At 34.0% G+C, this 15,122-nt stretch overlaps 1 protein-coding gene across 1 annotated transcript; it reads left to right on the forward strand.

The window, feature by feature from the left end:
- The first annotated feature begins 1,178 nt into the window (after positions 1-1,178).
- On the forward strand, positions 1,179-4,347 carry LOC133803165 (probable purine permease 11). Its single transcript, XM_062241125.1, has 2 exons — positions 1,179-1,364; positions 3,109-4,347. The coding sequence occupies exons 1-2, from the start codon at positions 1,184-1,186 to the stop codon at positions 4,203-4,205; spliced, it is 1,278 nt and encodes a 425-aa protein (XP_062097109.1). The 5' UTR covers positions 1,179-1,183; the 3' UTR covers positions 4,206-4,347.
- Positions 4,348-15,122: the final 10,775 nt, after the last annotated feature.

Consider the following 15,122-nt stretch of genomic DNA (forward strand, 5'->3'; position numbering starts at 1 on the left):
AGTCATACATATCATTTTTTTTATCTTATAAATTTGTGTTATAATTTATTTTTTATTAAGTGATTGAAGTTCTTTTTCTTCATCAAATTCACCAAAAGACATTGCGAGTTACATTAGAAACTAAAAATAGTTGATGCATGTATACTATTATTATTTTATTCTATTATTAATTTCTTTTTAAATATTATTGTAATTTATATATATATCATATAGCCATGTAAATATATATATTTATGTCAATGTTGTATTTAGATATTTTATATATAGAGATTATTGATATAAATATTTATATATACTATAGAATTGTAATTCATTCTATATTAAAGAAGAAAAAATGAACCAATTTTTATTAAAATTACAGACAATATTTTGTCATAATTTTTTAATACATTTATGTCATACATTAAATTAAATATATTTTATCTATTTTTATGATATTGTTTATTTATTTAAAATTTATATGATAATTAAAAAATAATAAAAATAAGTATATGTTTCAATAAACATATTTATAAATTTAAAACTAAGCAAATTTTATCTTAAAATTAAGTATTTATATTACAATTTTTTGTAGGGGTAGAAATAAAAATTCGTATTATAGTGTTATGTTTGATTATAATGTGATACGATAACTCCTCAACGTGAACTAGTAATTATGCTAAAGAAAAAAAATTCAATTTGTATATGTTCATATGTAACATAATATATCTAACTAATTTGTTTAATAAATATGAAATGCATCTAATTAAGACCCGGCCAACAAGAATACCAATTTTTTTAACATTATTTAGACGTATATCTTTATTTAGAAAGAAAGGGAAATAATAAAAAAAAAAGACTATATGGTATATCCATGGAATAGGAAAGGTAGTAGAAAGACGTATATTAAGTTTGACTACCTAATTAAGCAGAACAATTAAATATATGTTTTGTGCGATGATTTTTGTTGTCGTGTTTCATGTAAAACTAAATGATGGTTTAGCTTTTCTTTTTTGGGTCTAATTTTAATATGTCCATATTTTATTATTTTTATTATTTCAATATATGTACAGCAATAATAATAATAATATCATTTAAGACGAAAACAAATAATTAAAAAAAAAAAAGTGTTATGAAATACACGTGGCAGTTTCAGAAGGGTGGAAAAACTAATTCAAAGTCTCCCCGTGAAACACCAAAACTCATGAGAAACATGTATAATAGAGAATCGAATTCAAAGAGCGAAGAAATCGCTTCTTTGTTGAGTGAATCCAATCCCCTCTTAAACCCTCACTTCCTTCCCAATAATACTCCACCATTCAACCCCCAAAACCAACCTTCTTCCTTCACTTCCACAGCTCCACACACTTTCAACGACATGCCAGGTTCTCTCTTTTCCCTTCTTTTACACATATATTTCACATGGGTTTTCTTTATTTTCTTTCCATGAAATCCCTGAATAAGGTTTATGCGTGTGTATTTGTATTTATATAGATGGGTTGGACTTGTTTGATGGTTTACAGAACTGGGTTTTGAATTTGATGCTTTTGGTTTTCTGTTTGTGTATTGTGTCAGTATTTTGTATGTCGATGTCATTGAATCTATGATTTTAGTGTTCTGTATCTTGATCACGTATTATGTTAGTATTTGAATATGTATGTTATTGAGCTTCGTGGGGCGGATCAATAAATTTAATAAGGTTAATAAAATCTGTACTGTTGACTCCATTTGTTGGTGGATCTTGACATTAATGGGTCAACTTTACGAGGGAAGAGTCAACAAAAATGGTGTTGTCTTCTTTCTTACATGTGTTGATAGCATGAATTGCAGCTCTTCTCTGCTGGTGTACTTTTCCGTAAGAGATGTTGAACTATAAGCTGTTTTGATGAACCTAAAATGGTTTGAATTAGGACAGATCATTTTACGTTTTTCCCCTTCCCATTTTAGCTGCAAAAGCAAGTTTGTTTACATTTATTAGTTTTGGAGCACAATTGTCAGTACATTCTATTTTTTTACCTTTCATTAAGCTTGTAAACAAATTTCCTATGTTTAAAAGAATAACGGGTTAAGCCTTTCTAGCAATTTATACTCAGAAGTTCTTTCTTAGTTTTATATTTTACTGATATTTTAAGAAAAATTATATATATATATATATATGTGCATGTATAGATATACAGGTTCAAATTTGTGATTATGAGGTCTTATAGCTTTTGTGGTTAGAACTTGAAAGCAGTAAACAATTTTATGTAAGTGTAAGATTGGATATCCTATTTTCTGTTTCTCTAGTTATCTAATACACTATGTTGACTATAAGCATCTTTATGCACTTTCACCATTTATTCATTTTTCTCCTTTTTTTTCCTTTTAACAACAAATTCACTGAATTCTGTGCTTGATTTAAATATGGAACAAGAGGAGATTTGTTAGCATCTCTGTAAAAAAAATTGTTGTATGTACAACTTTGTACCTTAGGCATTGTTTTACTTTCATAGATGTTTATTTTTTGGGGGCTGTGCTGATATTGTAACCAAACCTTAATTCTTGATGCTCACCCCTGTGGTATTTAAGCCCTTTGCCTTTGTCAAGTGTTTACTTTGGTGTTGCTTGACCTCCACTCTCATGAGAGAAAAGAAGTGTGTTCACGTGGCTCTGCAACTTAGTAGAAGGCCATTTATAAATTTGAAATATGTGAAATGAGTAATCACAACATAAACTTGCTTACAACTGAATACTGATTATTAGTTAAATCTAAATAATCAACTGAATATCTTTCCATGTTTTTTTTTTGTGAATGTTTTGTACATTTGCATTAGCAGCTTGTGCATTGTAGCCCATTTTTGGAGGCCTGCGAACTCCTATCCTAGCGTGCCCATTTAGTTGTTTCTAAATAAAATGAATTGAAGAATACAACTTAATGTGCTTATTGAACTACTTTACCAATGACATCTGAATAACGAATGGCTCTGGCATGATTTTGCTTTAATATTAAGACCTTAGTGTGGATGTCGCAATATTTTGTTACTTATTTTATGGCTATGTATTACTGAGTCCAAACGCATTACAAATTATTGAATGATTGATGAGTATATACAGAGATTCATTTGTTTATAAATGTTGTATTTAACACAGATAATCAAGAGCCAATCTTATCCAAAGAAGAACCTTCACCATCACAATTACAATTTGCTAAACTTAAGCGCTGGCAATGGTGGTTTTTGGTGGCGCTCAATATAATATTCCTTCTGGTTGGTCAGGCAGCTGCTGTTTTACTTGGCCGATTTTATTATGACCAGGGTGGTAATAGTAAATGGATGGCTACTTTTGTCCAAACTGCAGCCTTCCCACTCCTCTTTATCCCTCTTTTTCTTCTTTCTTCTTCTTCCCAATATCCTTCAGCCAATTTTACTGCACCTTCCATTAAAGTACTTGCCTCTATTTACTTCTTTCTTGGAGTTCTTATAGCTGGTGACAATATGTTGTACTCCATTGGACTCTTATATCTCTCAGCCTCTACCTACTCCCTTATTTGTGCAACCCAATTAGCTTTCAATGCAGTTTTCTCATACTTTATCAATTCTCAGAAGTTCACTGCCTTGATTCTTAACTCTGTGGTTGTCCTATCACTATCTGCTGCCCTCATTGCCGTCAATGATGACTCTGGTGGACCAGCAGGAGTCTCAAGGTCAAAGTACATCATCGGTTTCATTTGCACACTCGCAGCTTCTGCAATATACTCTCTTTTACTTTCTCTTATGCAACTTTCATTCCAAAAGGTTCTGAAACGGGAAACCTTCTCTGTGGTACTGGAAATGCAAATCTATACATCATTGGTGGCCACTTGTGCTGCTCTCATTGGTCTTTTTGCTAGTGGAGAGTGGAAGACTTTGCATGGAGAAATGCAGGGTTTCGGTAAAGGAGGATTCGCTTATGTGATGACTTTGGTTTGGACAGCTGTGGCTTGGCAAGTTTGCTCGGTTGGTGTTGTGGGACTGATATTTGTGGTCTCTTCTCTCTTCTCCAATGTAATTAGCACTCTCTCTTTGGCTGTAACCCCAATGGCTTCTGTGATAATTTTTCACGACAAGATGAATGGTGTCAAGATAGTTGCTATGCTTATGGCAATATGGGGTTTCGCCTCTTACATTTATCAGAACTATCTTGATGATTCTAAGGCAGAAAAAACACGAACTAGTGTTTCTGAATCCCACAATGATTCTGTATGTTGATGAATCTGTTAAAGAATAAAAATCCCAGAAAATTCATTGCTTACAATTGTTAGTTCAACTATTCTCATTTTATGAACTCGACCACTTGGAGAATCCAGTGTCTTAACTACTTGAATATAATATACGCATCTTTTTTTAGTTATGATTTCATCTGTAAATCTCTGTTCCTTCTCAAACTTGATTTTGGTTTATATATACATACATCTATACTGGAATTAACCAATTAGTGTTAAGAGTATGTGCACATATTACTATCAATATTGATGTTATAAGAAGTTGCGTTCAAGTGTTATAAATTATACGTGTCTATTTCTCTAGAGAGATTGTGTTTTTCACCTCTTGAACACAAAGAGCTATATAGATATATTTACTCATTTTATTTCCTGTCATAACCTAAATAAAAGCTTGTTATATCACATCCTATATCATTTTCAGTGATTAATCATGCAGTTGAATAAAAAAAATGATTGGATATGCATATATTCCCTTGTTTACTTTAGTTTATATATCTCATGTATTATTGCAAATAATGGGAAAATACAGTTTTGCAGGGCCTGTATTGTTATTGTCTTATTGATCAAGTGAATAAAATAACAGTAGAGGTAGTCATCAATAGTGGTGTGGGGATAGGATTACAAGAACCTCTTTGACCCATTTGATAAGGAACTTGATCTTGATTGATGTGGATGACCAAACAATTTTATACAGAACTGATTCTAAAACTCAAAAAGTAAAACCAATGATATGAAACTACTGCCATTATCATCCATTTATACGGTCAGAAAAAGTTAAAATCCAAAGTCAAATGAAAACAGTAGGAACATACTATTGGAATGTTGTCAATGCAGTGAATACTATGTATGTAGCCATCTCTTAATCTACCAATATATGCAAGTATACATATTTATATATATATATATACATATGTATGTATGCTGAAACTAGCTTACTGAAACTAGTTTATTCCATTTAGAGGTTAAATAATGTGTATATAGTATTATATGAAACATATAAGTTTGATTAAATTATTAACGTGGACCACAAATTGGAGTTGGTTTTGCTTTTGAGTAACTTGGGAGATTTGCTTTTTTCTCTTTTGAATTAATAATCAACTCCATTAGTTTAGTGGTCAACTCTCAATTGATTGGATTATGATGTAATAATATTGACTGGTCAGTAGTTACTTTAAACTCAGGTTTTCTAAGTTGCAAACCAATGTTTAATTTGAAAGTTCACAGCAAAAATAAAAAAATTTATTTGATAGTACTTTAATAATAAAATAAAATAAAATCAACCCAAATGTTTCATTTGACAAATTCTCAGTGTACCTTAGAAATCATGTTATATTATATTAAGAAAAGTGGACCCAGCTCAGTAATAGCTTAGCTAGTGGAATTTTAAGCATTAAAAATATATATAAAAGTTAATAAATAATGAAAACCTTGTTGGGCTTTGATATTCAAACTTACACTTCTTTTGTTTATTAAAAAAATATATTGAATTTAAGTAGTTACCATTTGAAAGAAAATAATACAGATTATTCTTTTCTTAAAAAAATATAAAAAATTAGAAAGACAGACTACAATAGATAATGGGTTTCCTTTTGGCATATCATCGGGTGCATAATCTTTAATTGGTGGATGATTTTGTCCTATTGCACATTTAGTATAAAATATTACACTAATTACCAAGGAATAGATGGAATAGTATTAAATTTTTTAGTATATATTTATACGCATTTCTTTAATTATATGCACATAAATTGACCTTATCAATCTTCAATCATTGACCCTTTTTTTTTTTTCATTAGTTTTGCCTCCCATCATTAGTTTTAAATACCAAATATCTCAACAAGTTAAAAAAAGCTTTCTAATTAGACATATCCAAGCACTAACTATGCCATCTCTATTTCTCCACCAAAATTTATTATTCTAATTCAACACAAATAATGTATTTTAACTATCTATTAAGTTCGATTTCACTTGAATTTTATAGAACAAATTATATGAAATATATTATATGGATTTTGAGTTTTATATATAATATTTATAGAAGTATAAAGAGTATACTAGCCGATAATGTTGGCTTGTTCATTTTATAGTAAATTTCAAAAAGATTGCTTTCTTTGGAGATAGCAAATGGTGCATAAAATAATAGATTGATTGGAACAATATACAATATTCGACTATGTACTTTTCATAGCATTACAAATGCATTTAATTTGGTTAGCTTTTAAAGTGTATTTGGGATAGAAATGTACAAAAATTTGAAAATGACATCTCCTAATATACATATATATTATTGTCAATGATCACAAGGGTTGAATGTGTCTATTTATTGCTCACGTTATTGATATTTATTTATTTTTATTAAATAGCATTCAATAATTATCATTGTATAAAGAAGTACAATTCTTTCTTTTTTTTATTATTATTAAATCGTTTTCTTTGAACTATATATAATATAATCAAAAGGGTCTCTACTATTTAATAAATCTATTTTTTATTTTTGTATTTTAATGAAATTTTTTTAAAAGATAAGAATCCTTGAGAAGATAATTAACCTTCTTCTTAATATTTAGCTTATTAAAATTTAAAATTGTACGAAGTTATTAATCTGAACATAGATGGAATTTTTTTATTGGTTCAATATAATTTATAGTCAAAATTTAGATACCAATTGTATAAAAATAACACTTACAAATAAGCACCCAATGAAAATGATATAAATATATATATTTATATACAGAAGATAATCCAATAATATATTACAGGAATAATTTTCCTCATGTTTCATGTTTTTTCTTAGCAAGTATAATATGTTAATGTTGAACCCCCCCAAAATATACATATTTTATTGAAATACTATTATTACTTTGAATCAATAACATTGTTGACTCTTACTATAATTAATTGTGTGGATAATTTTGATGATTAATTATCATATCTTTCTTTACTTTAGATTCTTTTAGTGGAATTTGGATACTAATTCCAATCCGAGTTTGGTTCTGATTACAATCTTAATCTTTAAGAGGAATTTTAAAGTAGCTAGATTCAATATACAATCATTAAGTATTTTACTTTATCTCTAACATATATTATAGGGAAAATGACTATTTTGCCCTTTTCATGTTTGCTCAAAATGTGAACTATTATTAATTTTCCCTAAACTCTTGATTTTGTGTACAATTGCCATAATAGTTGAAATTATTTTTCCCTTGTAATTCTAATACTCATATAAAACTAACATAATGGGAATGTCCCTTACAATTAATCATTTTGCTTTAAATTTTTAATTGTCATCCAACGAGTTAAATCTCTAGATTTGGCAAAACATTTGGAGATTTCCAAATCGTTATTTTTTTAATATTTAAATAAATGAAAAAAAAGTAATCAAGTATGAATTTAACTTTCAAATTGTTAATCCACCTCATTTTCATTATTAATTATTTGGGTCCAAATCCCTAGAATATTTGGGTTCAAATCCTAGCATTTAACTCTTTTATGACTAAAAATAAATATCAGTCGTGCCCACTAACAAATATTTATTGGGAAACTAGAGAAATATACACTTGCACAAAGGCAGAGATAGTATAAATATATGAAATTTTTTTTGCTAAAAACTTATGTTGAGTTTGTTAAAATTTTTGTTTTTAAATTTTTTAAACACAAAATTAAAAATATATATTTTTTATTTTTATAAAATAAAAATGTGTTTGGTAACTATTTTTGTTTTTAGTTTTAAAAAATAAAAATATGTTTAGTAACTTTTATTTTTATTTTTTGTTTAAAAAATTTGAAAGCAAAAAACATATTTGGTAAACATATTTTTATTTTCTAAACTAAAAGATAAAAATGTTTTTTCTTACCACTATATATTATTTTAAAAATAAATACAAGAAAATTATAATAAAAAATATCAAATTAATCATATTAAATCTCAAAACTCAATATATATCCATGAGATAACACAAAATCAATAAAGTATACATAACAAAATAAAAACATATGAATGGATAAGTGTCCAAATTTAAAGAAAAATATTAAATGAGTCATAACAATCAACTAGTGTCTTTACTCAATCTAACTATCGTTGATAAGCTCTCCATATGATCAGCAATTTCATCACGAACATGAGTCATTTCACTTATATGAGTTCTGCCAATACTAAACTATACACTATCAGTCTAAGTTTCATCTAAAGCAGTAGCTTGTACTTTAGAATTTCATTCACCTCCATCAAAATACACACATGCTTCTGCATTAGTCATTGTAATAAGAACTTCATTATCCACACTTACCATCTATGTAAGACCTAAGGATTCAATACGAATTCTAAATGCAAATACAAGACTATTCCTAAAGAAAAACCAAATAATAAATGACAAGCTACAAACTTACTTCCAAAGGAAATGACAAAGGAACATCCATTTCAAGAACAACAATAAGAAACTAGATATATGCCATATATTTGCTATCCAAAAATAACACCTCAGGAACAAACTAGATAAAATATTTATAATAAACACATCCAAAAATAAACAACTCAAAGCAGCAAGAAAAAAAAAGGTAAAATACATTGCCTTATGCAATTTTATCATTTTTTGCTGAATCAAAATACCCTTTCAAGGAATATATGAGATAAGAATATGTTAAAACCTCATTGCCCTGTAACTAGTGGAATGCCTAATAACCCAGAAAGAGACTTACAAAACCATATACATAGAGATCTTCAGAGCCTTTAAACATTATTATTGTTCTTAATCAAATTTAAATAAGGACCTCTAATAAATGTAGAAGACAGTTAGACTAAGACCATGAATTAAAACAAGGACCTCACTTAAATGTATGTGAAGCTAAGACCTCACATACATTACAATGTCCCTCCAAGTGTCAATGTCAAGAGCATGAGGCCAAACAAACAAAAGTCCTTTAAGGGCTTGCTTCTATCAAAATTCAAAAGGTAACATATTCAAATAATAATGTTGCTTAATGTCATATGCGAGATGCTCACACATACAGAATACTGGGGAAAAAAAATCTCCTAGATTTAACGCACAAATAAAAAATATTGGGGAACCATTCATGCACTCGTGCAATAGCTACTTGAAAGTTTTCTCCAAAATAGTTGTAATGCCCCGAATCCCTAATGCAGTTTAGTGGCTGGATTAGTAGGTCGGGAGGGCCATAACTGTTTAATTATGTCATTAAATGATTATGTGCATGTTTATGTGAATTATATTATAATATGATGTTATATGCATGCATGTGGGTCCACATTTGAATATTATGATGTTTTGATAATTTGGCCCATTGAGGGTAAATTTGTGTATTTGGGTGCATAATGTGATTTGTGAATGAGATTCCATTATTATGGAGATATATTCGAGCTATTCGGCATGAGACGGTCCTATATAATGGATTAGTGGTTTTGTCATACGAGGTCAATTATCGGGTAATAAGAATGTTTATTTGATGATAAATTGGGAGTTATTGAGATCAGGATGGAATTTTGGAAGTTTTGACTATAATGTCCCCGGGGGTGTTTTTGGGACCCTGAGCACTAGGTTTTATTTGAGGTTACTTAAGCTTGAAGTAGCTTGTCAAATAGAACGTATGTTAGAAAACCTCTCGTTCTTTCCCGTTAGCTCATCTTCACCGTTCGAAGCGTTTTCGAAGATATCTTGAGGTCTAGGAGTCGGAATCAAGCGAAGATCGAGGCATAGCGATCCTAGGAAAGATTAGAAGGTTCTTGACCAAAGGATTTGACGAGAAACAACCTAATAGAAGGTAATCTAAGTTTAAAGTTTTGAGTTTTTAGAGTTTCTAAGCTTTGGATTGGCTTTTGTGAATCGTTGAGTTTTTGGCTCGATTGAGCATTGGGTTTTGATGGTTTTGGAGCATTGGGAAGCTTGGGATATTTGATTTGATGATTTGGTAATGTTTAGGCATGATTTTGGAGGCTTTGGGATGTTGGAGAACGAGTTTGGGCGTGTTCTGGGTTAGGCGCCGCAGCCCTGTTCTTGGAGAGCCGCAGCCCTAGCTCGAAGAAGCAGGTGGGAGGTTTTGCCTTTGCTGGGCGCTGCGACCCATGCTTCAGTGGTGGCTGGGGGCCGCAGCCCTTGAGCAGGGTTGAGCCCGTTTGAGTGTTTTGGCCCCGGGAACATGGCTTTAGGCCTCGGGATAACTCCTACTACCCGGATTAGTGGGGATTGATGTCTCGGAGGCTAGATCTTGGCTTGGGAACCCTTGATTATCATTTTATTGATGATATCCTATAATGTGTTATGATTAGGTGACCGCTAAAGGACTAAAAGCTAGACCATTCTCAAGGGTCGTTCTTTTATTCATTCTAGCTCGAATCAGAGGTAAGAAAACGGCACCCCATATGTGACATGCATGATTATTCTTGAGGCATGTTGATTGTGTAAATGTGGACATGGATTGATTATTGAATGCTTAGCAAATTTTTCTCACTTGTGCATGGCACTGACTCATTAGTCAGAATTGGCATAGGTGTCAGTACCAACTGTGAAGCTATGACTCATTAGTCAAGTTCGGCAGTGGTACTGGGCACTGGTCACTTAGTGCTGACTCATTAGTCAGGATGGCCTTAGCGTGTTCAACGCAAGCCAATAAAGATTAGATCAAATCGGCATTGGATGACTCAAAGAGCATTAATGCCGGACCGACCTCAACTTCGATGAATATTATAAGCGCTTGTGTAGCTTACCCATCAGTCACTCATCTGTTAAGTTTGAGACTTACCTATCAGTCTCTCGTCTGTTTAAGGCTAGTGGCTTACCTAACAGCCACTCTTCTGTTTAAATTAGTGACTTGCTTGTCAGTCACTCAGTATGGTTTTCTAGAACCTCAAGTGATATTCACTCATCTGTTTAAGAGCTATAAGCTCTGTGTGATTATAATGATAATCCTTTGATAATGTTTACATTCAATACTGTGTTTTCTTGCTGGGCTTTGGCTCATGGGTGCTATGTGGTGCAGGTAAAGGGAAAGAAAAGCTCACCTAGCCTTGAGTGGAGAGCTTAGGTGGTGATGTGTACATATGCGGCCGCTTGACCACCACGGCCAAGGAGTTCTCAGAGGAACGTTTGTAATTTTGAAACAGTAATGACCTTTTTGAGTTATAAATAACTTGTAAATGTTCTTGTGGGCCCATGAACAGTTTTATGTATTTAATAAAATTTATCATTTCCTTTTTATTGATTTTCCACCTTAGCCTGTTAATAACACTTAGAACACGTTTTTAGCCAAAGGACTCGGGTAGCGGGTCAAATTTTCGGTTCACCGTAACGGTTCTGGGGTAACCAGGGCGTTACAACTTGGTATCAGAGCATGCCAAGGTTAAGGTTCTTGAAAACTGGCTGGGCATGTACACACATCACTGAAGTCAAGCTCGACTCATGGTTTGGTAACTATTTATGTAGTTATATGTATAACTGCTTAAATATAGTATATATGCTTTACCTGTATGCATGAGACACCATGTTGAACCTGTGCCCTGAAATATGATATCCTCAGTAACTGTGTGCTAATTAGTACTGAAATTGCTGGAACATACTCATCAGTATTGTTGATTATGAATTATTATGTGATACATGCTGAGTGCTAAATGCTATAAACATGTATCTACCTGTATAATTGAATGACTGTGGAATATGATAATTGTCTTCTTGTTCTTGGACCGTAAGGTGGCAAGAGGTTTAGTTATTACTACCTGACTGGTCGTATTGATCAATGTTTCAGCAAGGTATATCAGATAAGAATGAATCCAGGGAAGACAGATACTTCAGCTGGCCAAAGTGATCAGGGCCAGAATAATAATAACAGCCAGGGTCAAAAGAATGACCAGTCTCAGATTCCATAGCCAGCTCCTGCAAACTGGCAGTAGTTGTTTAATGATTTGCAGGCAACGGTGTTGAAATAGGGAGAGGAGCTTTGTCTCTTGAGACAGCAGCAAGTGCCTGCAGTGGTTAGTGTATCAGAGGCACCTCCTGTGTCGGTGCCAGCAGCAGAGCAGCTGCCTGAGGTAGGAAATAAATGGGAACCTCTTTATGAAAGGTTCAGGAAGTAGCAACCTCCTATTTTTGAGGGCAGTGCAGATCCTGCCAAGACAGAGCAATGGATGAGCATGATTACCACTATCCTTTACTTTATGAGGGTATCTGGTAATGAGAGGGTGGCATGTGCCACTTATATGTTTCAGGAGGATGCCCAGATTTGGTGGGAGGTATTTACCCAAACCAAGAATGTAAATGCCCTGAGCTGGGAGGAGTTTCAGACCTTGTTTAATGAGAAGTATTATAATGATGCCATCAGGGCAGCTAAAGCTGAGGAATTCATTAGGCTACTTCAGGGAAGTTTGTCAGTCATTGAGTATTCCTTAAAATTTGATCATTTGGCAAAGTTTGCCATGGAGCTGGTGCCCACTGATGGGACCAGGAAAGAGAGATTCTTGCAGGGGCTACAGCCCAGATTAGCCCGTGATGTACGTATCACCACTGTGGCTGGGGTTACTACCTATGCACAGGTGGTGGAGAAGGCACTCACGGCTGAGAGTGCCGAGAACAAGATCTGGCATGACAGTGCAGCCAGGAAGGATTTTAGGAGGACAATTCCTCCATTTGTGGGTTTAGGTAGGGGTATAGGCCCCAATGATCAGAAGAGGAAGGTTCCTGACACCTTCCCAGTTCCAAGTCCTGACAGGCGGCCCCGTGGTATTACAATGGGTCATCCAGGGGGTAGTGAAGCCTGGAAGACTCATCCGGAATGTCCTAGATGCAAAAGGCGCCATTTGGGAGAGTGTAGGGCAAAGGCCTGCTACTTGTGTGGAGCAGTGGGTCATTTTAAGAAAGATTGCCTTCAGGCAAGAAAAGAAGAACCCAGAAAGGCGGACAGCTAGGCCCCAGCTCGAGTGTTCACGTTGACACAAGCAGAAGCTGAGGCTTCTCCCTCAGTTGTTACAGGTTAGCTTCTTAGTCCTAGAACCCCATATAATGTTTTGATTGATTCTGGTGCTACACACTCTTTTGTCGCTAGTAGTATTATTGATAGACTGTGTAGACCTTGTGATTTTTATGCTATGGGGTTTGGTACCTTGTTACCCACTGGAGAGTTAGTTGTATCCAGGAGATGGGTCAGATCTTTGCCAGTGACAGTGGAGGGTAGAGAGTTATCAGTGGACTTAATAGAGTTGGTTATGACTGACTTTGATATGATATTGGGTATGGACTGGTTAGAAAAGTATGGGGCAACCATTGATTGCAGAAGGAAGATGGTCACCTTTGAGCCTGAAGGTGAGAATCCTTTTGTGTTTGTTGGTGTTGTGCATGGACCTCGTATTCCTATGATTTTTGTGTTGAGGGCTAGGGATCTATTGCAAAGAGGTTGCATTGGATTCCTAGCCAGTCTGGTTAATACCACTCAGGTCATGCCAGTGAGACCAGAGGATACTAGACTTGTTTGTGAGTTTCTGGATGTGTTTCCAGAAGATTTGTCGGGGTTTCCACCACACAGAGAAATTGAGTTTGTTATAGAACTAGCACTAAGGACGGAGCCAGTGTCTAGAGCGACTTACAGAATGGCCCCAACTGAGTTAAAAGAATAAAAAGCACTGTTGCAAGAGCTGTTGGATTTGGGTTTTATTAGACCTAGTTTCTCACCTTAGGGTGCGCCAGTTCTGTTTGTGAAGAAGAAGGATGGTTCTCTGAGGATGTGTATTGATTACAAAGAACTGAATAAGCTGACAATTAAGAATAAGTATCCTTTGCCAAGGATAGATGATCTGTTCGATCAGTTGCAAGGTAAGAAGGTATTCTCTAAGATCGACCTTCATTCTGGTTATCATCAGTTGAGGGTCAAGGAGGGAGACATACCGAAGACTGCTTTTCGTACTAGGTATGGGCATTATGAGTTCCTAGTTATGTCATTTGGATTGACTAATGCCCCTGCTGCGTTTATGGATCTGATGAACAGAGTGTTTAAGGATTATCTGGACCAGTTTGTGATCGTCTTCATCGATGATATTCTGGTATATTCTCAGTCTGAGTCAGAGCATGAGCAACATCTGAGGTTGGTTCTACAGAGACTGAGGGAACACAGATTGTTTGCCAAGTTCAAGAAGTTTGAGTTCTGGTTGTCTCAGGTATCCTTTCTTGGGCACATTGTCAGTAAGGAGGGGATTAAGGTAGATCTAGCAAGGATCGAAGCGGTCAGAGATTGGCCAAGGCCAAAGAATGCTTCTGAGGTTAGAAGTTTCCTTGGATTGGCAGGTTATTATAGGTGGTTCGTGGAAGGGTTCTCAAAGATTGCTACTGCATTGACTGAGCTGACACGCAAGAGCCAGTAATTTGTGTGGTCAGATAAGTGTGAGAACAACTTCCAGGAACTGAAGCAGAGATTGATTAAAGCTCAAATTCTGAGTCTTCCAACAGATCAAGAGAAGTTTGCGATTTACTGCGATGCTTCTCATCAGGGTTTGGGCTATCATTTTGATGCAATCAGAGAAGGTAATTGCTTATGCTTCTCGTCATTTGAAGGAGTATGAAAAGAGATATCCTACTCATGATTTAGAGTTGGCGGCGGTGGTTTTTGCTTTAAAGATATGGAGGCATTATCTCTATGGAGAGAAGTGTGAGATCTATACAGACCACAAGAGCCTGAAGTACTTCTTCACCCAGAAAGACCTGAATATGAGGCAAAGGCGTGGGCTGGAGTTAGTAAAAGATTATGATTGTGAGATTCTATATCATCCAAGTAAAGCCAACATGGTAGCTGATGCTTTAAGTCGGAAGGGTCCGGGATAGATTCATGGTATGAGGCTGATAGCCAGAGAGTTAGCAGATGATATGACCAGAGCTGGTATAGAGTTGCTGGTGGGCCAGTTGGCTAACATTAC

The sequence above is a fragment of the Humulus lupulus genome, chromosome X, assembly GCF_963169125.1.
Source record: "Humulus lupulus chromosome X, drHumLupu1.1, whole genome shotgun sequence".
Lineage (NCBI taxonomy): Eukaryota > Viridiplantae > Streptophyta > Magnoliopsida > Rosales > Cannabaceae > Humulus > Humulus lupulus.